Source organism: Sciurus carolinensis, chromosome 1 (assembly GCF_902686445.1).
Source record: "Sciurus carolinensis chromosome 1, mSciCar1.2, whole genome shotgun sequence".
Lineage (NCBI taxonomy): Eukaryota > Metazoa > Chordata > Mammalia > Rodentia > Sciuridae > Sciurus > Sciurus carolinensis.
Genome location: NC_062213.1, coordinates 1,706,305 through 1,733,490, shown reverse-complemented (window position 1 = coordinate 1,733,490; position 27,186 = coordinate 1,706,305). Strand labels below are relative to the sequence as shown.

The following is a 27,186-nucleotide window of genomic DNA, read 5'->3' as shown; positions in this document are numbered from 1 at the left end:
GGGCTTTGCCTTGCTCTCTCTACAAGTGTCTGTTATTTTATAAGAAAAATGCCGCGGGGGGGGGGGGTGTCTCTGTGGTACAGCACCTGCCTGTAGAGTCCCTGGGTTCCATCCCCAGATCTGCAGAAAAGAAGAGTGCCATGCATCCGGAAGTGAGCACCGGCTTCTTGATATTCCAAGGGTGCTCTTTGACCCTCCTCACCCTCCGCCCTCTCTACAGGCCTTCCTCTCTACAGAGGGCCAAGTTCCCACCACCATTTCCCCTGCCCCTGAAGGAGGCGCTCCTCCGTGGAACACGTCTCATCTCTCAGGACTCAGCACAGTGTTGTGCCCCATGGCCTCACAGCCCCTCCAGGTGCAATCATCCACAGGTGGGGAAGAAGGGGCCCTGAGAAGTGACCGGTCTTGCCAAAGATGACCTGTGGCAGGTGCAGACCCACAGCCCCTGCCAGGTGCTGGGACTGATCACTGGGTTGGTCAGACACTGTGGCCAGGGAGCGGGTCCATGTGTACACTTGCATTCAGGAGGCTGTGGATCAGCTGTGGTCCCCCACCACAGGAGCCGGCACCTCCTGCAGAGGGCGCAGCTGCATGTCTGGGTACTGCATCCTGTGTGACCTGTGACGCTTAGGCACACTGGAAAGGGAGAGAGGAAGGAGAGAGTGCTGGCATTGGGAGGCTGTCCAGCCCCTGCCTGCCTCAGGTGTGGCTCCAAGTCCTGTGGACAAGGTGAGGGCATTTGGTCACAGTCCAGGAGGGTGCCAGGGAGAGAATGGAGGAGACTGCTCCCAGGCTGGTATAAGCAGGAACTTTCCCAGGGGCCACAGTTCCCAGCCTCAGGCCAAGGGATCCCCAATGCTATGGTCACCAGCACCCAAACCCACCCAGTGCCTCATCTTGCCATGAGGCGCAGGAAGCTGGTGAAGGCTGGAAAAGCTTTGCAGATTGGCCCCCACCCCAGCCCACCCCAGCCCACCCCAGCCCACCCCGATGCTTCCGCTGGGCAGAACAACCTGCCCTGGACTCCGGTTGTGGAACCGTGAGCCAGCCACCCCTACTCTCCACTCACACAGCTCGGTCCCTGCACCAAGCACTTACCACTCATCATATTCTCACCCAAGGCAGCGCTGGTGTAGGGAGCGGGGAGGGCACTGCAGCCATGTTGAGGACAGCAATGGGTAAGGGGATGCCTAGCTGGCTCTCCCAGGACCATCCTGGTGGCCAACAGTGCACTGGAGGTAGTGAGCAAGGACTTCAGAGCTGGCCAGTGGGAGGTGCAGGAATGTCGCGGGCATAAGTCCTCCTCTGAAGCAGCCTGGGGTTGGTAGGGGCTTTCTGGGCAGGGTGCCAGCCCCACTTCCTGGACCAAGCTTCTCCATAGCCCCGGACTTGGCCTCTGGAGGCCAGCAGGTATGACTGACTTTTAGAAATACTTTGGGCTCGTGGCCTCCACCTTGGAGCCCGGCTCCTGGCCTGCCTGTCACCTCTGTGTCTCCTTGCCTCCCTGCAGCTCGCTAGCCCATGGTGCCTGGTCTCAGGGCACAGCACCCTTCGTGTTTGTTGATCCCAGTCAGGCCAGGTGGGAAAAGGACCCAAGGTTCCGGGTTGAAGGCTTCGGGGGAATCCTGGTCCAGCCAGACCCTGCAGACACCCAGCAGAGTGAGCACAGGAGCATCAGGGCTCCTGGGCCACAGGTCCCCGCCCAGCTGGGCCCCTATAAGGTCAGTGAACATTCCAGTCAGGCCTCGGGGGAGTGGCAGTGAGGCAGGCACACTGGGCCTTGGGGCTGGTTTCCATCACACCATCCCTTCCGGCCCACAGAACTCCGCAGGGACTACCTGTGTGGATTGGCTGATTAAAGGCACTCTATAAATCTCTGCTGAGCACTTACTGTATGCCAGGGATCCCTTGTTGAGGAGCAAGCTGCTGGAGCTAGGAGGCCTAATGTGGCCAATCACCATGTCCAAAGTCTGTGAGGGCATCTGTCCTGCGAGTGTGGGGACAGTTGCGGGTGACAGGACAGGGGAGTGGTGCAGCCTTGGCAGCGTCCACACTGGGGCCTGGTGGATAGGGCTGGAAGGGCTCTGGGGTGTCTCCACACAGTGCAGCATGTGCCTGGTGGCCTTCCTCCCAGCACTTTGGCTGGCTCCCCACAGAGCCATCCCAGAGAGCAGGGCTGGTGTCGAAGCCACTCCCACCCTCACAGTGCCACTGAGGCATGCCACGTCCCAGGGCAGGTCACTGAGGAAGAGTCCCAGCTTCCTTGGAAAATGCGGTCTGCCAGGACAGACTTCAGAGGACAGAAAGGAGCCATAAAGGCAACTTAGCAAACGGTTTCCCACTGCTCTGGCACAAATAACCACCCATTTAGCAACTCAGAACAGCACACATTTCATCTCCTTCCCTGTGGGTCGGGAGCCCCGCAGCGCCTAGCCCGGGCCTCTGCTCAGGTCTCCCTGGCTGCAGCCCTTTGTGGTGGGCTGTGGGCTTCTCTGGGTCAGGGAAGAGTCCTTCCCAGCACTGTCTGGCTGTGGAAAGAACGATTCCCTTGAAGTTGCAGGACCCAGTCTCTGGTTTCTTGCAGGCTGGAGGCTGGAGGCTGGAGGCTGGAGGCTGCCTGGCTCTTCGCCACATGGGACTCCCACCAGTCTCTAACGTCCCCAGGCCGGCAGAGGCTGTGCCAGATCTCCCTCCCAACCAGACCTCCCTCCACCTTGGCATGGTCTGTTGATGAATACCAAGTCACAAGTTCTACCTACAGGAAAGGGCACCTGTTACGGTTTAGCTACGAGGTGTACTCCAAAAGCTCATTTAGAGATGAAAACAACTGGGTCATGAGATCCTTAACCTAATCATTGCAGTAACCTGACAAGGATTAACAGGTGCCGCTGGAGGTGGGTCATGGGGCATGCCTTTGTGGTCCGCATTTGGGAGCAGAGTTTAGGCTGTTTCCTAGTGCCATGTCCCCAGCTGCTTTCCTCTGCCACACTCTTCATCATGATGTTCTGCCTCACCGTGAGCCCTAAAGAAGAGTCCACCGCCTATGGATGGAGATCTCTGAAACTGAGAGCCCAAATAAGCTTTTCCTCCTGTAATTGTTCTTGTAAGGTTTTCTGGTCACAGCAGACTTAAAAAAAGCTGACTTAAACAGCACCCAAGGGTGTGAACCCAGCAGGCGGTGGCGGTGGCAAGGGGCCGCCTTAAGGCCAGTCTCCCACAAGAGCTGAAGGTCGGCTGGCAGCATAAGGCATGGAGTGTTGGGGGGACCTCTCCTAGACAGGAGCAGATGAAGGGGTGGTCAGTCCTCCAAGGAGGGGAGGGAGCCTGTTCTTGGGAGGGGCCAGCTGGGCTGAGGATGGCTGGATCAGGATCTGGATGGGAGGAGCCACTGACCCAGGTGCAGTGGCCACACCTATAATCCCAGTTACTCTGGAGGCTGAGGCTGGAGGATCACAAGTTCAAGGTCAGCCTGCACAACTTAGTGAGACCATCTCAAAATAAAAAATAAAAAGGACTCAGGGTAAAGTGCCCCCGGGTTCAATTCCCAGTATCACAACAACAAAAATGCATTTAGATAAAAAAGCAAAAGACACTGGAGCTGTGGCAGCTGGCATGGGACCCGGGGGACCACGGTGAGGCTCTGGGTAGGTGGCGGGGCTGACCTGGCAGAGGGAGGGGTCAAGTGCAGGACTGGTCTGCCTGATTCCAGGTGCGGCAGGTAGAACTGGTCAAAGCCCCTGCCAGCACCCTCAGGAAGTGCTTGGATGTGTACACGGTGCACACGGCCTGCCCAGGTGGTTCCACTCACGTCCTGGGAACAGCTCTCGGGCGTGTGAGCACCTGGTCACCCCACACCAGGGCCACGTGAAGTGATCACAGCAAACGCTGAGGCTGCGGTGCCAGGCCTCGGGGCAGGTCCAGGAGAGCGGGCTTCCTGGGAGTGAGCCTTCAGCCCCTCCTGCCTGCAGCTCCCCTGTCCTGCCCCAGCACTTGGGAGCGCCTGCTGCACGCAGGCACCTTTCTGGGGCCACACTCTGACATGAACACATTCATGCTTTCCCTGTCCTGGGGACAGATTGCAGCACCAAGTGACGTGGCATGAGTGCCCTCTGCCCCGGGGGACACCAGGTGGGAAGCCCCAAGACCAACCAGGACAGTGCCGAGATGAAAAAGGGCTCTGACCAGCCAGGAGGACATCCTTCCTGGCTCCTCCCTGCCCCCAGGAGAGTCGGCCTCTTCCAGGCACAGGGGCGGCAGAGCCACACCCAGGGGTCACGTTTTGCCTATGCCCCCAGGCCGGCTTCCTCCCTGCCAGCGGACTGCCCCACCGTCTCACGGTGTCCCTGCAGCTTCCTGGAGAGATGCCACAGCTGGGGCCGGGATCCCATCAGCTGCAGTGGGAAGACACTTGGGCTGGGCTGGACAATGGAGCCCCTGCATGGAGCCCTGCCCTGCCCTGCGGGGGTCTGAGGACGCCTAGGTCACCTACGGCCTTGGGCGCCCACATGCTCCTGCTGCGGGGGCCTGGTCCAGCGGGTCCCCATCTGCCTGCTGTTCTCGTGTTGCCTGGGCCTGCTGGTGTTCTTCCTTGGGACTGGCAGAGAAAGAAGCCTGTGTGAGGACAGGCCACAAGCTGTCCCGCTCATCTCGGCTCTGGTGGTACCGGCAGGCATTGCTTGGCCCCTCTGGGGGCTCGTGCCGTCCGAGGAAGCCCTGAGTGGGCACCAGCTCTGGCCCTGGGGAACGTAGGAGAGTTGGCTGCAGGTCCCTGCTGTCATTATCACCACTCCTCAGACTGGGTGGGTGCTGGTGGACCCCACCCACCTCCAGGTCTCCGCTGGCCCCAGGCGGTATGAGAGTCATGGTCACTGTGGAGACAGGTACGAGCGGTCTCCAGGGTCCCTTGGTCAGTTTCCATCGCCTCCTGATGCTTGATGTGCGCCCAGGGTGACCAGTGGGCACATGTGGCTTGGAGGAATCTCGGGGTCTGTAACCAGGCAGGGCACAGGGCCGCACCAGACCTCCAATTGCCTAGGGCAATGGAGAGCCAGGACCCAGGGCAGACTCCTGGAGGTACTACCCAGATCTTCTGGAGCCTCCCTGCCAGCAGCTGCAGGCAGTGGATGGCAACAGGGGCGGGGGCAGTGGGCCTGAGCCAGCAGCATCCTTCGCCACCCCCTCGTGACGCCCAGGGTCTGTGCAGGCTGCGTGTGCTGCCAGGTGCTCGGTGGACCTACAGGGTGGCCTCCTCGTGGTCCCTGGCAGGCGGGTGGGTGGTGGCTGCTCCACAGCTTCTCAAGGGCTGTGCCAGCACTGCATGAGTCCAGTCGCCTACTGGGCTGGGAAGGCCCCTCTGCAGTAGACACTCCCTGGGGGCATGAGCATGAGGCCTGAGGATGTGCCCATTTGTCCACTTGGAAGTCAGAGTCTCCAGAGTGCCTGGCCTCTTGCTGGTGGTGCGTGCAAGCCATTCCAGCTCTACTCTGGCTGGCAGGACCTGTGCCACCTCCACCCGGGCAGACAAGGACGATCCCCAGCTGCCAAAGGTTAGCTCTTTGTAGGGAGCTAGTTGGGAGGCGGTGAGGTGGCCCTGCAGGCTGGCCACCTGAGACCAGAGCCACAGGTGCTATTGTGGATGGTACCTCTGAGCAGCCTGTGGGTGCCCTTGCCGCCTGGCTCTGGCTGCCACACTGCTACTGCTGTGCAGGCCCCAGCCCTGCAGTCCCCTGACGCACTCACCTGGACCCTGCCCCGCCAAGGCAGGCAGGCTGAAGGGGAGCCGCCTGACAGTCTGCTCACTCCAAGAGGCCATGCGGGCCTGGAAGGACCCCGAGCAAGGTGTCCAGGGGTGGGTACGGGCCTTGCAAACATTTGGCCCCAGGTGCATCTGGTAGCCACTGGGAGGCCCTGCTTGGCTCAGGCTCCAGAGGTCAGCAGTAGGGACTGTTCAGCCATGCCCGGGACAGGGCTGGGGCTTTCCTTTCTGCCACCCTGGTTCCAGCATCTGCTGTCCCATTAGGTCCAGTTACAAAGGGCCCACGTGGTGCTGACAGGGACAATCCTGTGGACATGACTGGAAGCACTGCTCTCTGCCGCTGGGCACATGCTCTGGGGATCAGTCTTGGTTCTGGCCCCCTTTGAGGCGGGCATCACGATGCCCATTGGACATGCTGGGTGGACACGATGTGGTCAGAGGTCCAGGTTGACCACCCCAGGCTGCTGGGCTGTCTCCCTGGAGGGTCTCTGGGAGAGTCCTTAAAGGGAGGGGTTGTGGGACAGACACCCCAACAGCCCCATACACTATCTGCATCCTCTCTGGGTGGCTGGGCCTCCTCTGCTCCTGCCTTTGCCTGTCCCACCCAGGTCCCCAGAGTGCCCCTCCGGACCCCAAGCTGTGCTAACCTGGGCATCCAGAGAGCTGCCTCCAACCCTCTGAGCCATCTGGAGTGGGGTCTGCTCAGCCAGAGCCCCGTGGTGGCATGGTGGTGGTCAGGATGGGCCAACTGACACAGGACAGAACCTTTATTGCTGAACATAAAATGCCTGCCAGGGGGCCTGGCTGGTGGCCTCTTCCCCTGGCAGGGGTCCTGGGTGGGGAGGGCAAGGGGCACGCATCATAGGGCTGCAGCCCTACCCACGGGGGCAGGGGATAGGCCTGGGGGTGAGCTTCACATAGCACCCCAAGGAGCAGGGGTGAGTCTGAGGCCCCAGGGGCAGGCTGGGTGGGAGTGCAGGGTGCCTGCTGTGCAGGGCTGGTCCAAGGCAGGGAGACGAAGCCCTTGGCACGTGGGCTGCAGAAGGCTGAGCCAGGCAGGCAGAGTGGTGCCCCTGCGGACCCTAGTGAGGGTCTTGGTGGCAGGCAGCTCCTCTGTGGGGGCAGAGTGGTGGACAGAGCCTCTGTCCTCTCCAGGGGTGAAGGTCTGAGGTAGGTGTGGGCTGCTTCCCCGGGGTCCTCACAGACGCGGTTTGATGTGTAGTGGCTTCCCTGCACAGAGAGGGCAAAGGTCAGGTGCCAGGTAACCCCAGCCAGGAGGGACCACCACATCCCCCAAATTTCTGGTTAGGGCTCAGCCTATAGGGGAGGCGCCATCAGCCCAGACCTGCCCAACAGGGTTGCAAAGACCAGGCCACTGCTTCCCAGTCCCTGCCACAGAGCCCTGGCAAGCCTCTGCCTGAGGAAATTGAGATGGGAAGGAGAGCCGGGGCCTCCCCCAGTCCAGGGGCCTTCCTGGGCCTGGGCAGCCCCTACGCAGTGGGTGGGCTCACAGGTGGGAGCCACAACACTCTGCAGGCTGAGCTATAAATACCAGGTGCACAGAGACGCGCCGGCACACACTGCTCACACCTGGGAGCAAGACTGCCAGACGCACACCAGGCAGGGGCACCGCGCCTTCCACGTGGAGAGCTGAGTTGTGTGCCAGCAGGCAGCTGGGCAGGCTGGGCAGAGGCTCCACAGGGTGATGGGCAGGGCCCTAACAGGATGGGGTGGGAGGTAAGGTTCCAGGGCGGGGGCACGTCCTGCAGGTACACACTCACTGGGCACCAGCCTCTCCTCCCTCCCCGTAAATGTCCAGGTCTGCCCAGGCCCCTCAGGCGCAGCAGCAGCCTGCTGACTGGTACGGCTGCTCGCAGGCATGGCACCCACGTGCCCATGGAAGGTCCCTCTGACACCTCTGCTCAGCTGACTCCACTGGCCTGCCTATGGGGCTTCCTGCCAGACTGCCCCTGACTCCACTGCACCTGCCCCTCACGCTGCCCTGCTGGCTGAGTTCTGCATGGTCCTGGAGCCTTTCTCCTGCCCACCCAAGCTGAATGCCAGGGCCTCTAGCACCCCATGCCTCCTCTGGTCCTGGGACTCGCTGTTGGGTTCCTGATTTTTAAAAAAAACACAAGAGGTGGCTGCCTCAGGGTCCCCAGCTGCTCCTCGCTGAGGGCCACCCAGATGGGAGGAGCTGGTGTTCTGCCTGGCTCTGGGTTGGGAGGAGGGCCTGGCTGCGTCTCCGCGCTCCACGAGGAAAACAGGACCAGGAGGCAGCCCCTCCATGCAGGGCCTGAGCGTGCTCAGCGGGGCTGTTAGAGAAGCCTGCAGCAAGCATCTTCCATTAACGTTACGACCGTGAAATATGACAATAAAATGATAGCCGTATGGTCGCAAATTTGCAGCCCGCCGAGCTGCGTGGGGTTTATCGTCACTCAAACGCGCAGAGAGCTGTAAAATGTTTACAGAAAGGGTCGTTTGCAGCCATAAAATCCTCTTTTCTCTCCTAAACAAGGCTGAGTGGAGCCATTTACCAAGCCCCAAATGCTCATTGGGGAGAGGGAACATCTGTTCTCTCCAGGAGTGTGCGGTGATCTTCCAGAACAAATTAACAGAAATGGGTGCTTTCTAATTAAATCAGTCCTCGGCTGGGGTGGTCTGCGTGGTGGCCACTGCTGGGCTTGCCCTTCACTAGCTCTGCCCTGGCCAGCAGGAGTACAGAGGGCACCCACTGATTCACCAGTCCCCACCTGGAGACCTCCTCGGTGGGTTGGAGATGGGCATTTAAAAGGACCCCTGGGTGGTGCCAGCCGGGCTCAGAAGCAGCCAGGCTGCCTACCTGAATCCTTGGTGATGGGGCCCCTGGTAGCCCGGACCCCAGGATGGCCTCCTGGACTTGGCGAGGACTGCAGGGAGATGAAGGATGGTAGCTTGCAGAGGCTACCTGAGCCTGTCCTGGATGAGGTGGGCTTCTCTTGGAGAGATGGTTCCTCCTGGTCCAAGGTGTGGGGAGGGGGGGAAGAGGAGGAGGAGGAGCAGGGGGAGGAGGAGGCAGCCTTTGATGACAAGGGAGAGGCTGAAGCCAACAGCGGTGGGGAATGGGAAGGGGAGGCTGGGGCTGCAGCCCTGGAGGTGGGGGAGCTGGGTATCTGTCTGGTGGGACGCTGGATAGCTGAGGACTTCCTGCAGGAAAGGAGGGAGCAGAAGTAAGGGTGGGCAGCTGCTTGTCACACAGGGGTCCAGAGGACACTAGCAATCACCTGCAGGCACCTAACCCAGTGGCAGGGCTCCTGGCCCCTGGCCCCAACTTCCTGCCACAGCAGCCACAGGCGTCTCCATCCAGGTTCCGGCTTGACCCGCAGCCCCAAGGGCAGGCTGGTTTCATGCCTCTGGCCGAGGCAGCTGGGGTTAGCTGGCCAGTGGGAAGCTCAGACCTATGCTGAGCTCTGGCCCTCTTTCTGCAGCCAGCTTCCTCATCGACAGGGGCTCCCCACTCCACAGGCTCCTCCTTGGAGCCCCGCTTCATGCCCTCTTCTGGGGAGTGTGTTTCTGAAAGCCCCCACCTCCCTCCACTGGCTGGGGACACTCTTGGCTCTGTGACTCAGGGACACGGGTGTGAGCATCTCTGGAGGCCACTCGATCTCTTGCCTCAGACTGACATTTCTTTCTGTGTCTATAGCTCCAAGAGCTGGAGTGGGGACTCATCCCAGAGGGTAATGTCCCCAGGGCAGGGCCGGGCCACCCCTGCCTCATACAGTGCAGCACCCAGAGGAGGAGGAGGACCCAACGCCCCATCACCTGGGTCCATGGCCAGCTGACATCCTGCTCCTGGGAGTTGTTTCGCTGGGCCCTGAGGTGGGGGGCGTAGCTGCCCGCCGGCCGTGGCGCTTCTGGTTGCGATGGAGCAGCTGGCACTGGGTGCCCCGGGGACATGCACCCCTTCGGGCAAAGTCAGGGCACAGCAGCGTGTGTTTCTTCTTGCACTGGGGGAAGAAGGGACACAGCTGGGCAGGCTGCAGGGATGCTGTGCACAGCACTGGGAGGGCAACAAGGCTGGGTCCAGGCCAATGAGTGCCTGCTGGCTCTGCAGGCTGCCCATTGTGTCTCCGGGATGGGGGAGTCCCACGGGAAGGATGAGGTCACAAGGCCAACCTGGGGACTGCCTGAGGCCAGGCCACTGTCTGGGGCTCTGCCTACCACCCCCACTTGACAGCCTGTCCATCCTAGTGGGTGTGGTGGGAGCCCAGAGGAAGGCAGGTGGGGCTTGAGGCCTCAGGGGACCTTGCCATGCAGGGTTCAGGCTGGAGCCCAGGCGAGGGGTGCGGCAGGTCGGCTAAGGCCGGGCAGCACTGGGTCAGGGCTGGGTTGGGCACTCGATCCACAGCACCTGTCATGGGGCTAATTATACCCGGAGAGGGAAGGGGGGATGCCAGGGGGCAGGTGCTCCAGGCAACGGCTCAGCCTCAGCTCTGCCCACCAGGCCACATGGAAGCCAGAAGCCTGTGCTGCGCTTTGCCAAGACCCCAGGATGGGGACGGGTACTCAGGGCCTTCATCCCCAGCCCCCACTGCTATCTCCCACCTGAGTCCAAGGTCTTATCAGAGGAGAGGTCTCCCCACTGTGTCCCCCCACTTCGCAGCAGCGGGTTCAGACAGGCATGACTCAGAGGAGAGGGCTGGAGTCCACCTGGCCCAGAGCACCTCTACTGTGCCTCCCCCTAGACGGGGTTTCAGGCTGCTCCACCATGAACTTTGATCCCGCAGAAGCTGGAGCACCCAGAGTCAAACTCAAACCCAGGCAGGGCCCCCTGTGGGTCTCCACCTTATGGCCATTTCATCTCAGGCCCCACAAAGCCAGTCCTGGGTACAGGGTCCTGGCTCTGCTTCCAACACCCAGGACTGAGGGCCCTTCTCAGCATGTGGGGCCAGCTGCAGTGAGAGGGCTGGCCAGGCAGAGAGCCTGCACCCCTGCCCTGAGCCCATCCTGCGAGGTGGCCGCCCACCCTGCCATGGACAGGCTTGGGCAAGGGCTCCCACCTTCAGTCACTCCTTCCTTCCACAGAGTCAAGGCCCCCTGTGCTGGGCCTGGCCAGTGACGTAGGGTAGGGCACTGAAGCCAGAGCAGTGTGGCAGGCAGGGGAGAAGGGGAAGCACAGCCAGAGCCCAGCCAGGCAGGAAAAGACCCAGGAGGAGCTCTGCCTGGGCCTCCGCCCCGTGAGCAGGCGGGCGTCTGCCTACGCTGCTGCAAGGTGCCCACAGTCGGACGGCAGAGGGAGCACAAGTGGACGCCAGGGCTGAGCAGGGCGGCCTGCTCCACAAGGGGCTCCGAGCCTGAGGCACGGCCCACGCAAGACGCATGGAGCCAGACACCGGGGTTTAGACTCACAGAAAAACAAGGTGAAATACCAAATTTCTGTTTTTTCTTTAATTCCATGTTGTGATATATTGAACTAAATAAAATGTATCTCACCTGTTACTTTTCTTTTTTCACTTTTTCTTTGGTGCTGGGGGTGAATCCAGGGCTCGCTCATGCTGGGCAAGCCTCTGCTGCTGAGCTGCACCCTCAAACTGAACTACCCACGTGGCTCACACCTGTGCCACCGCACAGTGCTGGTCTGAACTCAGCCTCCAGAGGACAGTGGGAACTCTAGGGTGGGATGTAGACGTTCCTCAGGCCACCCAAGAGCTATGCGGGGAAAGCACAAGGAGAAAGAGCCCGAGGAGCACACGGGTGACGGCAAGCATGGCCAGCTGGCCCCACATGCCCCGCCGCCACCAGCCCTGCCAAGGCTCGCAGGGAGAAAACTACCATTGAATAATTAGCCCACTAAGAGGGCGGGGGCAGGTAGCACTCAGCACTCAGTGGGGCGCTGCAGCAGCATGTCCTAGCTCAGCGTGTGGTGACAGCAGCCTCGAACCAAAGCCTCACAGGCCGGTGCTGGAGCAGAAGCCCGCCCTGAGCCAGGGATAGCCGCACACCCAGAGAACACAAGGCAGAAACCAAGCCCGGCAGGGCCACGGGCTGCACCTGGAAACACGAGTGCAGCTGTCCACTCAGATGACCAGGAAGCATGTCAGGGTGAGGTGAGACATCCCTGTGGATGGGAGGAAAAGGACATCCACAAGGCACAGGAACAGGTTGCAGGCCAGCACCCTGGGAGACACAGACTGACATGTCCAACTCCAGGACCAACAGGAAGGACATTCAATCAGCAGTTAAGAAGTAAAGAAAGCTACAACCCAGAGGGTTTACTCATAGTTCTGCCAAATATATGTGAGGCATAGAATTCTAATCTTTGCTAAACTAGTCCACAGAATGGGAAAAGAGAAAACAACTATCTGCTTATGTGGCCAGACTCGTCTCAAAACCGAAGCCTGACCAGGACTATATGGGAAACATACATTTAGGGCAGCATCACTCAGAAACAAGGGTGCTAAGGTGCCCCCACAGCTAGAGGCGGTCTTGTGATGTATGAAGACACCAATCTCCCAGGACCAGCTGGAGTGCAAGGCTGGCTCAACACCGGAAAAATCAATGAAAAAAAACAAACAGTGACAGAAAGAAAGAAAATCAATAAGCAGAGGTTAGTAGTACAAAAATATCTAATAAAATTCAGCCTCAATTTGAAGTTGAAAAAAAGAACACTTAGCACATTAGTGATGGAAGAAAACTCCTTAGCATTCCACAGACCACCTTCCAGAAAGCTCCCTATCAAGGGGAAAGGCCGAAGCCTCACTACCACCAATCCACGTATCCTGGGTCTGAGCCAGGGTACCAGGCAATGAAAAGGAAATGCATTTGGATTCAAAAGAATAAAAAAGAAGCTGGGCATGGTGGCCCAGCCTGTAATCCCAGTGACTTGGGAGGCTGAGGCAGTAGGATCCCAAGTTCAAAGACAGCCTTGGCAACTTAGTGAGAACTTGTGTCAAAATAAAATAAAAAGGAATTTAGCTCAGTGACAGAGCACTCACAAGCACCTGTGAAGCCCTATTCAACCCCCAGCACCAACCCCCACCCAAGAAACGGTGTACTATTTACAATAATAAACATGCCAGGAATATACCTATCAAAAACAAGAACTCTAGAGGAGACCCCAAGGGGAGGCCTGCATCAGGGAGGATGGGCAGCATGCTCACAGGCTCACTATGGCACAGCTCTCACCACCCTCAACTGCAGGGTCCAGACAATGCCAGTCACAACTCCAAGGGGGGCTTTCTGTGTTTTGCTTTTGGTATTGGGGATTGAACTGGGGTGGGGAGGGCCATGTTTGCACCAGACTTGTTATTTTTAGTTTGAGACTGAAATTTGAGCTTTTAGGTGGAGCTGGGTCTCAAAGTTGCCTAGGCCGGCCTTGAACTTGAGATCCTCCTGCCTCAGTCTCCTGAGTCACTGGGATTACAGGCATGTGCCACACGCTTGGCCAAAGTTTTTTTTTTTTTTTTTTTAATTTGATAAAGTGGATTTAAAATATTTTTTGCCTAGCAGATGTGAGGCCCAGGGTTCAATCTCTAGCACCACAAAATTAAAATAAAATAAAATAAAATAAAATATACTTCTGGAATAAAAGGTAAGAACAGTGAAAACCTCCCTAAAGAAAATGGGTGAAGTAAAGGAACTTGCTTTATTTTGAATTGTTTTGAATTTCTGAAGAGCTGGGGCTAGAATACAGGACTTTGTGCATGCTTGGCAAGTACTATACCACTGAGTCACACCCCAGCCCCTTGATTATGATTGATTGATTGATTTTTAAAAAGTCCTTGTTTTAGTTGTAGGTGGACACAATGCCTTTATTTTATTTTTATGTGGTGCTGCAGATGGAACCCAGGGCCTCATGCGTGCTAAGGGAGCGCTCCACGGCTGAGCCCCAGCCCCGCCCCATTAAGATTTATCATGAAGCTCAAGTAGCTGAAGCAGGGCACTGGCTGGGGCTGGACTGCAGGCGTCCTGCACCGTGTGAGCCTGACTGGCAGGCTGGCACTGAGGACCGCTAGGAAGACGGCTGCCTGCAGCAGGGCCCTGCGCCAAGTGCAGCTGGGCTCCGCCTCACACCCCACACAAGACCCAGTGCCAGCTCTGCCCTGGGGTGTGGCTCAGGAGCAGAGGCTTGCCTAGCATATTTGAGGTCCTGGGTTCCATTCCCAGTACCTAGGAGTGAATACAGAGGACCATTTAGCATGCCTTGGTATACAGAAGGCTTCCTTGTATAAGACACTAAGCGTCTTAAAGAAAAAGACTGACAAATCTACATCCATCAAAGTTAGGAACTTTTGTTCTTTAAAACATACCACAAAGAGACAAAGAAATCAAACCACACGCTGGAAGAAGATACGTGCCATGTGTGTGAATGACGAAAGCCGAGTATCCACTCTAAGTTGACATTCATATCTTATCTTGCAAATTTCCTGAAGATGCCCACCCCAACCAAAAAGCAACCCAGAGGGTATGAGGAGCTCCCCAGGAAGAGGGCAGGCCCCACCTCAAGTCAGAAACGCAGGCTGACATATGCAATACTGTTCAGTGCTTTCAACGATCAGAAGGAAAGGAGGCCCGGCAACTCGAGGGCTGCTGGAGGCTGGTCCTGCTGTGCTGCCCAAGTGGCCAGGAGAGGGGTTTATGTGGCTGGCCTGTGGGAGCAGGGGCTTGCGTAGCCCCATGGCGTGGCACCTGAGTGTCAGATCAGAGGTCTGCAAAGCCAAAGCCACCATCAAGCAAGTCCTCTGGCTTCTTCACTGACAGCAGGACAGTGGGGAGTGTCACCATGGGGCCTTCAAGTCGATCCCACACAGTGTCAGACTGCCGTCTGCCCCATGGAGCAGAGTGCAGCACAGGTCAGAGAGTGAGGCCACTGCACACAGGGAGCTGAGTGGCCCCTCCCCATGGCTGCCCACTCCAGGCAGGGCAGCCATGGGGTGGCTGTGCTGGCGGATGGCCTGGCCCCCGGCGTGACGAGTTGGGTGCAGACCCACCTGGGTGGGTCTGCCCGGCACATTCTTGTTTGGTTTACTGCCTCTACTGGCCTGTCCACAGCAACCCCCAGAGCAGTCCAGGGCCACTGCCCCTCCACACCACCCAGTGTTTGACACAGCTAGTGCTCTGTCCTAGGGCCAGCCCTTAAGCCATGGCCAGCACCATCTCCACCAGATGACCTGCTGGTGTCCCCTATTCCCAGTGGACGCACTAGCTTCCTTCCCGCCGTCCAAGAGGGAAGCTGCCTCCCCACAGAAGACATTCCAGACCCCCCCAACCCGGTCTCTGGAGTCTGCTTCCATTCTTCTGCTCTACCCAAGGCAAGCTTCCCTCCTCTGCTCCATCATTCATCCCGAAATGGGCGACTACTCACGGTGCCGCACCGGGGACAGAAACAGGCAACGGGAAGCAGGAAAACCCATGTGCGGCCAGGAGGGAGGCTGGCAGGGCCATGCCCCGCTGGCTCCCAGGCCTTGATGCTAGCTGGCTAGGTGTGGTCATGCAGGGCGTTGTTAGGAGGGGAGGCAGGAGCTCCCTGGAAGCGCTGCACGTTCTGGGAAATCAAACGATTCCAGAGCGAAATGTTCACTAAATACAATAAACACATGAAACACAAGCTCTGTGCTGAAGTGAGGCAGTAGGAGCCACCAGAGACAACGTGGGGGCAGGGCAGGCCGAGGGCGTGGACCTGGTGTCCTTCAGGCTCTCAAGGGGCCTGGATTCATCCTAAGGGCGCTGAGGCCACTGGAGGAAGGAGCTCCGCACAGCAGCCCATCTGTGCTCAGGGCGGGCACAGTGGAGCGAGGCAGCAGAGGATAAGGAGGAAGAGGGGTACAGGAGGGACCTTGGTCTAGAAGCGTCAGTGGCCCCAAATGAGTGAACCTGGGGAGGGCACTTTCCAGAACAGCCCACTTCAGGACAGGGCTGAGAGGCACCCGGAGGGAGGGTGGAGTGAGGCCTCTCTAGGAACACAGGGGTTGAGGCTGCAGGAAGGAGGAGCCAGAGTGGGCCGGACCAGTGGGGACCTGAGCACGTGGCTGGAGGGCAGCACACGGTGTCCTGACAGGGCTTGTGAGGAGGGCTGGGTCTCTCTGAGGCTGGGCCTCTCTGAGGAGGCCATGGAGAGGCAAAGTCGAGAGGCTGGCAGAGGAGGCATGAGACCTGCCCACTGGCAGAATAGGAGGCAGAGGTGAGAGGCCAGAGCCTTGGAGAGGGGCAGAGTCAGGTGTGGCCCTGGGGTGAGGTGGGCAGAGGAGACAGGGAGGTCAGCAGCAGTGAGGACCAGGGTGTGCGGTGTCCCTGCTCTGTGCCAGACACTCAGCAGGCCAGGTCTTGACTGGCCAGGCAGTCAAGACCACACAAGTGTGCAGAGGTGTCTGGTCACAGGTGGAGCAGGGGAAGAGGACTCCAGGGAGGAGACAAAGACCCAGGCCTGTCCACAGGAGAGGGGATGCACACAGGAGTCTGAGAGCTGAAGGCAGGAAGTGGGAGAGGAGCTGGGGCCCCACGTGAGGGAGGAAATGGCAGAGGAGGAGGATGGACCACAATCGCCATGTCAGCAACACCAAAGCCCAGTTCTCTACAGAGGCCAGCAGGACTCAGCAAAGACGTCCCAGGTGGAGGAACTGGAAAAGAACATGGACGAGGAGGCACGAGCACACAGGCTGAGCCACTCCGAGCCCTGGAAGCCCAGACGGGGTGGAGGAAAAGCAGCCGGCATCAGCACAGGAAGAAACAGGGAACGCCCACGCTGGGGAGATGGAGCAGCCGCTGTCCCTGTCCCTGGCTGAGCATGACTGCAGCAAACAAGCAGACAGAGCAGCACAGAAACGAAGGCGGCTGCCAAGGCAGCCCCAGGAGGGACGGGTCCCTGAGCTCCTCCGGCCTTAGGCCTCCTAGCTCTGGAGCTTGGGAGCTGGCCACCCAAAAACTCGGCTCTGCAAGGCAGCACCCCAGCCACAGCCACTCATCTCAGAAAGCCTGGCTCCATCCCCAACCAGGCTGCAGCAGCGAGCGGGCAGCCTGGGCTTGCCCCAGGGTGGTCAGAAGGTACCCCTCTCTTCCTTGTTGGGTGGAGAAAAGCCAGGATTTCCATTCCCCATGACATCAGGAAACTGGACTCCTTACCCAGGGAAGGAGGTGCCAGAGGAGGTCTAGGGGAAGCTAAGTGCCGAGGATGGGCAAGGAGACCCTTCTACAGTGTCAGCAGAGGCCAAGAGCGGGCAGGGGCTTCTACCCTATTTGGCAATGATGAAGTGACACCCTCCCACCCCTCCCCCAGGGACGACCCAAATGTCTGGGATTCAGTAGAAAAAGATGGTCATGCCAAGACCAAGGGAGACTGCACACGCGGTGATGGCTCACTGGTGCACGTGGAGGAGGCTACAGGCATGGAGCCATCCGACAAGGATTCTAAGGCAGCGTCGTGAGAGTGCTCTAACAAGCAAGAACACACGTGTTTGAAGCAAATGAAACAGAAAGCACCAACAAAGAACACGAGGGCATAGCAGAACTAAGTAGAAATCACAGAACTGAAAAACACAATGATGAAATAAAAAGTCCACCAGTGGGCTCAACCACAGAAGAAGGGGACAGAGCACACTGGAACAGAAGTGGATCAACCTGAGCAACAGAGATGAAATCAGACTTAGGAAATAAGCGCGGCCTCCAGGACCTGGGGGGTGGGGACAGCAAAACCTAACCATCACACAACCGCAGATGCAGAAGAAAAAGAAAGGAACTCAAAGAAACGATGGAAACTTCCCTAATCTGGCATGAAAATAAAAAGCAGATTCAAGAAGGTAAGTGAACCCCAACAGGACAGAACAAATCAATTCACCCATAATACATCATAGTCAAACTCTTCAAAGTTAAAGACAAATTAGCCAGTGAGAAATGACATTTTATCTACAGAAAAAATGTTCAAATAATAGTGCATTAGACACCATGGAGGACGGAAGGAAGGAGCATAACATTTTTCAAATGGAAAGAACTGTCAACCAAGAATCTTAAATTTGAAGATACGCCCCCGACCCACCAGGAATGAAGAGGAAATCAAAACATTCTCCGATGAAAGAAAACTAAAAGAATTTGTCATCAGTTGATCTATCCTGAAAAGTACAGTCAGGTCCATTAAGTGGTGGTACCTGTAATCCCACTTACTTCAGAAGATCACTTGAGCCCACCAACTGGAGGCTGACGTAGGCAACCCAGCAAGACCCCATCCCCAAAAAACAAAAAGAAAAATAAATATAGTTATAGAAGTCCTAAACAGAAAGATGATAATGAAGAAAAGCCCTTGAACAGCAGGAAGGAATAAAGAACAGGATAAACAAAAATATGGACAGACACAATGAACTTTCCTTCTCAAGTTTTCTAAATTGTGTTTGATGGTTGAGGTAAAAATTATAATAGTGTCTAATGTGGTTCTAAATGGATGTGGAGAAAATACTTAGGCCAACTACAGATGGAGGAGGGTAAAGGGACACACAGGAAGGTGAGCTTCCTACACTTCATTCAAACTGATAAAATGCCAACACCTCTAGGCTTTGGTAAGTTATGAACATATGACACCTAGGACAACCACCAAGAAATTGTATGAAGACATGTACTACAAATATGATAGATAAAATACAATTCTAAAACTGTTGAAGTAATTCACAGGAAGGCAGGAAAAAAGACAAAACAAAGAAACAAAAAGCCAGAAAGAACAAAATAACAGCAAAACAAATGATAGGGGCTGAGCGGGGGCTGAGTGGTGGAGCATGTGCCCAGCACGTGTGGGGCACTGGGTTCGATCCCCAACACCACATAGAAATAAATGAATAAAATAAAGGTATTGTGTCCATCCACACTAAAAAATATTATTTAAAAAAACAAATGGTAGACTTAAGCCTTAAAAAAAAAAAATCAATAACTACACTAAATGTAAATGGCATAAATATACTAATTAGAAGATAAGAACTGGAAGAGTGAATTTAATAATGTGAACAACAATGTGCTATCTATAAGAATGACTGGCCGCTTCAAATGCAATATACAGGTAAAGTGAAAAGAAAAAGATGGAAAAAAGATATATCATACAAACTTGATCCAAAGAAAACAGGAGTGGCTGTATCAGTATCTGAAAAAGAAAACTCCAAGGCAAATAAAGTTAGCAGAGACCAAGAGCTGTAAGCAATGATAAAAGGTTAATCTATCCAGAAGACTTAGCCGTTCTAATTGTACATGCACTAAGCAAAATGTGAAGTATGCGAAGTAAAAACTAACAGACATGAAAGGAAAAACAGACAACTCCATAATTATGGTTAAAGGCTTCAACCCCTCTAAACAATTGAAACGAGGCAGAAAATTGGAAAGGATATAAAAACTCTAAAATATCTTTAACCAGCGAAATCTTAGGCATTTTCAGAATACTCCACTCAAAACAGAAGAAAAGTTTGTGTGTGTGTGTGCTGTATTGCAGCACCTCATCTAACCTTACAGAATGACATGGCTGGGGCCTAATTTTCTCACATAATAGTCAAAACAGAACAAAACAAAAAAACCATTGTGTCCATCTCTTAACAGACTAAGTACAAAAACTTACATAAATTAAAATGATGAATAAAATTATGGTGTAAGTACAGACCATTTCCAACTCAAGGCAAGTAACAACCCATGTATTCTGGCAGGAAAACAAAAACTAAGAACAGAAATTGAACCTGAGGGTCAGACTTTCCTACCTGGTAAAAAACATTCATTGGTCTGAAGCAACCTATAGTTTAAAGAGACTGAATCAGTAATCAAGAGTCTCCCAAAAAGGAAAACCTGGGACCAGAAGGCCTCATTGGCGAATTAGCACCAATTCTCCTCAAACTCTTCCTAAAAATTCAAGAGGGAACCTGTGCATACAGCTAACTCATTCTGTAAGGCCAGCATTATCCTCACATCAAAGCCAGAGAAAGACAGTATAAGAAAACCACAGGTCAATATCCGTTATGAATATTAATACGAAAATCCTGAACAACATACTTGCAAACCAAGTTCTCCGGTATACTAAAAGGATTATACATCACGACTGTGTGGGATTTGGTCTCAGAAAGCGAGGATGATTTAACACACAAACATCAATATGATTGATTGTGACTGATTATGATTCAATGTGGAGTCAAAGTCATTAACTGACCACTTTTGTCACAAAAAAACACCCAAGAAACTAGGGGTAGAAGGGAAGTCCTCAACATGGTAAAGCCTAGAGCTACCATTATAGTCAATGACAAAACACGAATACTCTTCCTGAGATGAAGAACAAGACAAGGGTGCCCACTGTCACCACCTCTACTTGACATAGTACTGAAAGTCCTAGCCAGAGCAATTAGGCAGGGAAAAGAAAGAAAAGGCTTTCAAATGAAACAGAGAACACAAAATCATCTCTGACTCCACATGACATGATCATGTATGAATACAGGTGTTCACGTATCCATACTTACACAGTATTACACTCTAAAAAATTCATGAAAAATTGTAACCAATTCAACAAGTGGCAGGAGGATGTGGAGAAAGTGAAACCTCATGCATTGTGGGTGGGGATGTGAAATGGTTAAGCCATATGAAATGTATCTGGGAGGTTCCTCAACAAGTCAGACACAGGATTACCACATGGTCCAGCAACTCACTCCTGGGTACATGTCCAAGGGACATGAAGGCAGATGGCTGAATGTCAATATTCACAGTAGCCAAAAGGTGGAACAACCTGCATGTGTACAGATGAACAGAATCTGTGCATACAGCTGATGGAATATTATGGAGCCATAAAAAGGAATGAAGCTGACACATGCCACCACATGGATGAACCTTGAAAACGTTAAGACAACGTTAAGTAGAAGAAGTCAGACACAAAAGGACAAACATAACACGATCCCACTTACGGGAAATGTGTCAAACAGGCTGCCAGGGGTTGTGGGGTGGGAGGAAAGGAGTTTTACTGGCTAACATTTTACAGTGTTCCTGTTTGGAGTGATGAAAAAGTTCTGGAAACGTCTGATACACCATGTTGTGCAGGGTCCTTCCTCAGGCACGGGCTACCTGCCCTGCCCTGCTCTCCTGGGTTGGCCAGCCTGCGCCCACCTCCTCCTGGCTGGGGCGCTGTGGCTGCAGCTCTCAGCTTGGCACTCCAGATGCCTCTGGGCCCCTCCCCGACCCAGCTGGCTGGAGCCCACGGCGCAGTCCATGCGGGCTTTCAGCCTCACAGCACAGCCCTGGCCCTGGGACACCGGGGGGAGCCACTGCTCAGGAGAGTGCCTTTCTGTCTAACCCTCTGCCTCTGAAGATCAGCTGCCCCGTGGCAGGGCTCCCCTGCCATGCCTGGCCAGAGCGGCACAGTGGCAGGTGGGCCCGCTGGGAGGCTCCACAGGCCAGCTCAGCTGTGGGCCTTGCCTCACCTTTGCGGGTGTTGGGTGAGGAAGCCAGGGGCCCCAGAGCCAGAGTCCTCAGGATCCTCCACCTTCCTGTGCAGCTTGAGGCCTTGTCTGCGGCAGAAGACCTGAGACTGGGTTTCCTGACTAGACCTCACTCTGCCCTTTTCCTCTCTGGGATCTCAGTCTCTGGAGGCTGCTTTTCTTGAGTCAACCTGAAATATGCTCTTTGTCCTGGTGGGGTTGGAAATGTCACCTGAGCCCTCCCCTCCCCTCCTTTCCTGAGTCCTCATCCTGCAGCCTCAGGCCAGTGTGTAAGTGGCCTCTGGAAGGTCGTTTCAGGCAGCCATGGTCCAAGAGGCTGGGCGTCCACTGACGTCATGCACTCTCTGTGCCCCTCTTCCTCGGGGTCCTCTCTGGGGTTGGGTGTGCCTCCCCAAACCTCTACCCAGGCAGCTTGCTGAGCTGTGCTGAGAACCTGGGCTTCTTGCAACCCAGCTGCTGTAACCACCTGCCACGAACGCAGGCAGCCTAGAGCCCTGGCCTGAGCCGAGAAGGGCCTTCGGCCCAGAGCTGAGCCAGGCCACAGTGCAGCCTCCCCAGGCTGCCTCTGGGGAGCAGAGGAGCTACCCCCAAGCCCGTATGCTGGAGCTGGACCCTGACATCCCCACCCGCTGCCAGCTTCCAGCGCCCCTGGCTTTGGGGCAAGGCAGGATGCTATTTCCAGTGCACTACATCCCCTGAGGCCAGTGGCCTGGAATGAGGGCGCCACAGCATCTGGGTGGACAGCAGACAGCTTGGAGTGGTACTTGGAGGGGCTGCCCCGCTACGGACACAGAGCAAGGCCACGGGGCCACCCAGGTAAGATGGCTAAACCTGCAGATTCTATGTCATGTGTATACATTGCACCAAGATTTTTTTTTTTGTGGTCCTAGAGATTGAACCCAGGGCCTCCCACATGCTAGCTACCACTGAGCTGCATCTCAGACTTTTTAAATTCTGAGTGAGGGTCTTGCCCAGTCACTGAGGCTGGCCTTGAACTTGTAATTCTTTCTCTAGGCTTACAGGTATGAGCCACCACACCAGCTGTAGCACAACTGTTAAAAAATTAACAATGTTTGGTGTACATCTGTAATCCCAGTGACTCGGGAGGATTGCGAGTTCAAACCCAGCCTCAGCAACTTAGCAAGGCCCCAAGGAACTCAGTGAGACCCTGTCTCTAATGAAATATAAAAATGGGCTGAGGAGGTGGCTCAGTGGTTAAGCGCCCCTGGGTTCAATTTCTGGTACCAAAAAAAAAAAAAAAAAAAAAAAAAAGTCAACAGTGTAGGGGCCTGGGGTGTAGCTCCATGTTCGAGTGCTTGCCTGCAGTGTGAGCCCTGGGTCCAGTCCTGAGCACTGTAAACAGCAACAGTACGGGGCATCAGAACCCACTGAAATGGAGTTCTACACTTAAACTGGTGAACTACATGGTATGTAAATTCCATTTCAAAGAAATACTCTATTATTCTTTTAGGATCACCACAATCAGAGACAAAGGACAGAGAGGGAGAAGTAGTTCAGGGAAAAGAAAGGCCCTGAGTTGGATCCCGGCTGACTGGCAAATCAACAAGTAACCCAGCCAGCAAGCAGGGCCTGGCCCCAGTCACCACGATGGCCTCCAATCAGCACAGCCCCCAGAGCTGGGCAGAGCCATTATCTCACCTTCGCAGAAAGGAGACAGCCTAGAGGAAGTGGGCCCGTCACCACGCTGCCGTGTCATGGCCAGGGAAGCCAGCAGAAGCAGACACAGAGGCTGTATCTCCAGACTGAGTGGGACAGGCCCTTCAACAGACCCACAGTGTGTAAACCAGGAGGAACGCACAAGGCTTACACCCAACAGAAAAAAATAAGGATTTGAGCTAAAATGGAAGACACCCGGCGAGGGTGACGTGTGGCAATGGGCTGCCTGGGAAGGTGGATGAGGCGGGTGCCACGGCACCAGAGGGGCAGACCTGGTGACTCAGCTACCGGGAGCTGAAACCGGACACTCGCCAGGCTGGGAGATGGGGTTGGCCACAGGCAGGCGTGGCAGGGCCCGCTCAGCAGAACACACGCACACGCACTCTGAACAGGAGACCCTGTGCACACACACAGGCATCCCCAGCTCTGCACAGGGCTGGCAGCAGGGACACTCGGTCACACTCAATACCCATTTTAAACAAGCCCCAAAGGAACCAGGACTCTGGGGCAAGAGACTATTCCAGAATTGGAACTTTCTGTGAGGCCAGAAAGCAGGCAAGAGCTCTAGATACTCTGCAGGGGCTCCATGTGAAACAGAAGCCAGTGGCAAGGGCCTCAGGCCCGCCAAGCCAGAGCAACATGAGCGTGAATTTACAAGTTCGTGCAGATGCACAGAAGAACCGAGAGGGAGGCCAGCTTGCTCTTCCACACGGGCCGCCGGCTCAGAGGTGGAAGGAACGATGAAAAATAAATTCAGCAGACCAGAAACACCAAGGGCTGTCAAGACTCCCACGAAACACACAAAACGAGGTGGAGACGGGTGGAGAGCCTAGCTGGCGTCACATCCACCCAGTGGCCAAGGCCAGCCTGTGTGACTGCTGCCAGGAGGCAATGGGAACACAGCGCCACCCCTGCCACTTCCCGCATGAGAGGCATCCAAGACAACTGGCCTGCCGCCACCAATCTGTCCTAAAGTCCAGGAGGGTCGGGACAGCTGGCCTGGGGCTGGCTGTCTGGTGAAAGCTGACCTCTGAGCCACAGGGGCTGGAGTGGTCCTGTGGCCGAGGCAGGGAAGGAGCATAGATTTACTCTCAGCCTAAATGATTCAAGAGAGAAGGGAACACACCTCTTAGCAAGCGTGGCTTCGTGAAGCAAGGTTAACAATTCCACTTGATTCAGTGGAATATCGTAAGCTCTCTGGGGCCCACTGAGAACTCTCACTCCAGGCGCAAGGTGACGACTCAGCACTTTTCATATTATTTAGAGAATAAAATTAACCCTCCCAGGCCCAGGCTGCTGCCGCCCTCCCACTGGATCAGGCCTGCTCAGCGCTTTCCCCATATATAATCACAAGCTGCTATCCATCATGTGGCAGCACGCAGCGCTGACGCGCAGAAAGGGACACAGTAAGCACTTCCACTAATAGAAGCAGGACTTAAATATCACTTTGATATTTTCATTTAAATTGGAATATTTTACAATGATCGTCTGTGGCCTGAATAGTCTTGCCCCCCACCTGGACCAGGGCCTCGAGCTGCCCCAGCCAGGGTCTGCCTCCCTGGAGGGTCTCCCTGCCCAGTGCCCAGGTGCCTCCAAGGTTGTGGGGCCTCCTGGGTGGGCAGAGGGGATAGGGGAGAGGACACATGGGCAGGCATTGCAAGCTTCTAGGTGGCCCCCTCAAGGGCAGCCAGTGAGGAGCACCACTGTGCCGCCGGGCCTCTTGGATCCTTGAGAGGGCTGCCCGCAGGCACACGGGTCCAGTGCCTGCTGACCTCACCTTCACTGGGGGTCCTTGCTCCAGTCTGCAGGCCATCTGCAGGCCCACGTTCACAAGGCTTTGCAGCTGGAAGGGGCAGAAGTGGGCCTTGCCATAAGGCCCCTGGGTTGTGCGTCACAGAACCCCCTCAGGGTGCCAGAGACTGAAGAGCCCTCTCCAGGGGTCTCTGGCCCAGGTCTTGGGCCCTATGCAGGGAGTACAGGTGTGGGAGGCTGGGGGAAGAGGGTCCCACTGGGTCAGGCCTGAGGATCCTCTGGCCAGTCCCCTGAATCAGACAGGATCATAATGAATGAGGGGAAGGCACACTTGCTCAGCTGAGGAAGTTTCCCACAGGTGCTCAGCCACAGGTGAGACTGAGCTGCCTTGGCAGCCAGATGGGCAGTTGAGAGGGGCTGGGATGAGGCAAGCCAGTCCCCTGAGAACAGTTCCCTAACTGCCCACCTGGCACTGAGTACCTCCAGTAGGTCCAGCCCCAGCTCACTCCCCTGCCCCTGCCACCACTCCCCAGGCTCACCTGCCCCTCTGGACAACCCCTTGGCTCTGCCCAGTCCTCCCACCCCAGGCGAGATGGGTGTGAGCTGCTACCACCTGCCAACCCAAGGCAGTTACTGGTTCCATACCTACCCACGGCTCTGCCAACCCTGACCTTCGATGTCCCCTTCACCCCACCAGTCTCTTGGGGGTTTTGCCATCCCAGACACTGCATCCCTGCCCCACCATGCAGTGAGGAGGACCCACTACAAACCCTGTTGCCCTGGGGGCTCTGGGTCCGCTGGCCTCAGTTTCCCTAAGCTCACAATGCACACGGCCCTGGGTGAATCACTAAGCCTGAGTCCCCTGTGAGGAAGAAGTAATGTCAGGGCTGCAGAAGGGCCACACAGGCCACCACAGCAAGCTCCAGCTGCTCACACCTGCCTGCGGGCCTTACCTTTGCACCCAGTGGGCAGTAACCTTTGAGGAAGTCACTGCAGACCTCGGCCTTCCGAGACACATACACGTGGCTGTAGGGGCAGTCACTGTTGCTGCAAATCCCCTTCAGAAAGTAGGAGCACACAGGCATCTGTGGAGGGAGGGCAGATGGTGAGGGCCAGCCACCCACATCCCAGCAACCACAGCCGCTTTACAAGCAGGAGCACAAAAAGGACACTGAGGGTCCCACGGTGGGCATCAGCCACACAGATCCTGCCTGGAGACCCTCACCGTGGCCCTCATGAGGGTGAAGTGGATGCGTCACGCTGGCCCACAGGGACCAGGGGCCAGGGAGCTGCCTGTTCAGTCAGACCCCCTCCTAGGTGACCCAGCACATCTGCCCTCACTCTGTCCAAATGAGGACATGGAGCTGAGCAGCCTGAGAGAGGTCCTGGGTCCAAGTGTGCTATCTCCCAATCTCCTCAATGTCCAGGGCTAGGAGGTAGAGCAAGAGGACAGTCAGGACTTCTAGCCACTAACCAGCCAGGTCGCCCCTGGCAGAAGTCATCAGGCTGTGGGGCCAGTGTTCACACAGGAGACATCCTTGGGGCCAGGCACCAAGTTGAAGGGTCTCTAGCCACCTGACACTGACCACAAGGTGGCACTGAGGCCTGGCAGCAGGAGGGGCCCAGGGGAGAGCTGAGGGCCCAATGTGGGCAGCACAGATCCTCCTGGCAGGCTGCACGGTCCCCCAACCTGACATTCCCTCTTCCTTTTCCAGCATAGAGCTGCAACCCTGCTGACCCCTGGCTGTGGCTGCTGCTTGCTATCACCATCGGGGCTGGGAGAGGTAAGCAATGCAATCCACCCCTCTCCCAGGGGGCGAAACTGAGGCCTTAGTGGGCAGAAGCTGGGTGGGGTCACCCAGGGAAGGAAGCAGGGTGTTTCTAAAACTTCTGGGACACTGCCCTCCCAGCTCCTTCCTGGGCTGCCTGGGGAAGTGCGGTGGTGCCCCTGCCCTGGTCCACCTGGAGGCCCCAGCAGGACTCCCCTGGGGGTCCTTCCTGCTGCTGCTCCTCACCCCCAGGAGGTCACCTCATCACTCACACTGAGCTTCCTGGCCTGCTCACGCTGCTCAGCATTGAGGCTGGTGGTGGGCTTGGGAGCCCTCCATGGTCCTGGGGTACCCAGAAGCTTAAAAATGTCACTTTTCTAGAGTGAAATATGGGGGCAGGGGCACGAACCTGTCTGAGGGCCAAGGAGGGAAGGAAAGGTCTGGGCAGCAGCCCTAGAGCTGAGGGGGAAGGAGGGAGAAATCAGAGAAACAAAGGGTGATTTACTGAGCAAGAGTTTATTTTTAATTGTCTTTTAACTGCAGCCGCAGAGGGGAGAGGGGCCGGGGGCCCTGTTTGGGGCTGGGATGGTGCGGCTGCAGACAATTCCCTTAATGTGGTTTTTGATATAGAGCCCAAATTAGCTCTAATAAAAAGGGATAATAAAGCCAACTCTTACACCAAACGGAGCTCCTCCTGGCTGTCAGAGCGGGGCCGTTACCAAGAGGAAACTGCGTTCTCATTTCAATTAACCTTGTTTGCACCCTACCACGTCCACACAAATAACAATAACATTAATTCAGGGCGCTGGTGCGGGCCCACGCA

At 56.1% G+C, this 27,186-nt stretch overlaps 1 protein-coding gene across 1 annotated transcript in view; it reads right to left on the bottom strand.

Annotated features, from left to right (window-relative positions):
* Positions 1 to 6,507: 6,507 nt before the first annotated feature.
* Positions 6,508 to 27,186, bottom strand: part of Zc3h3 (zinc finger CCCH-type containing 3) — an 83,614-nt gene continuing 62,935 nt past the window's right edge. Inside the window, exons 9-12 of the mRNA XM_047518898.1 lie at positions 25,548 to 25,679; positions 9,557 to 9,741; positions 8,598 to 8,941; positions 6,508 to 6,985 (exon numbers count right to left, since the gene is read on the bottom strand). Of these exons, the coding sequence (XP_047374854.1) occupies positions 6,954 to 6,985; positions 8,598 to 8,941; positions 9,557 to 9,741; positions 25,548 to 25,679 (693 nt within the window). The 3' untranslated portion in view covers positions 6,508 to 6,953. The remainder of the gene's footprint in view (positions 6,986 to 8,597; positions 8,942 to 9,556; positions 9,742 to 25,547; positions 25,680 to 27,186) is intronic.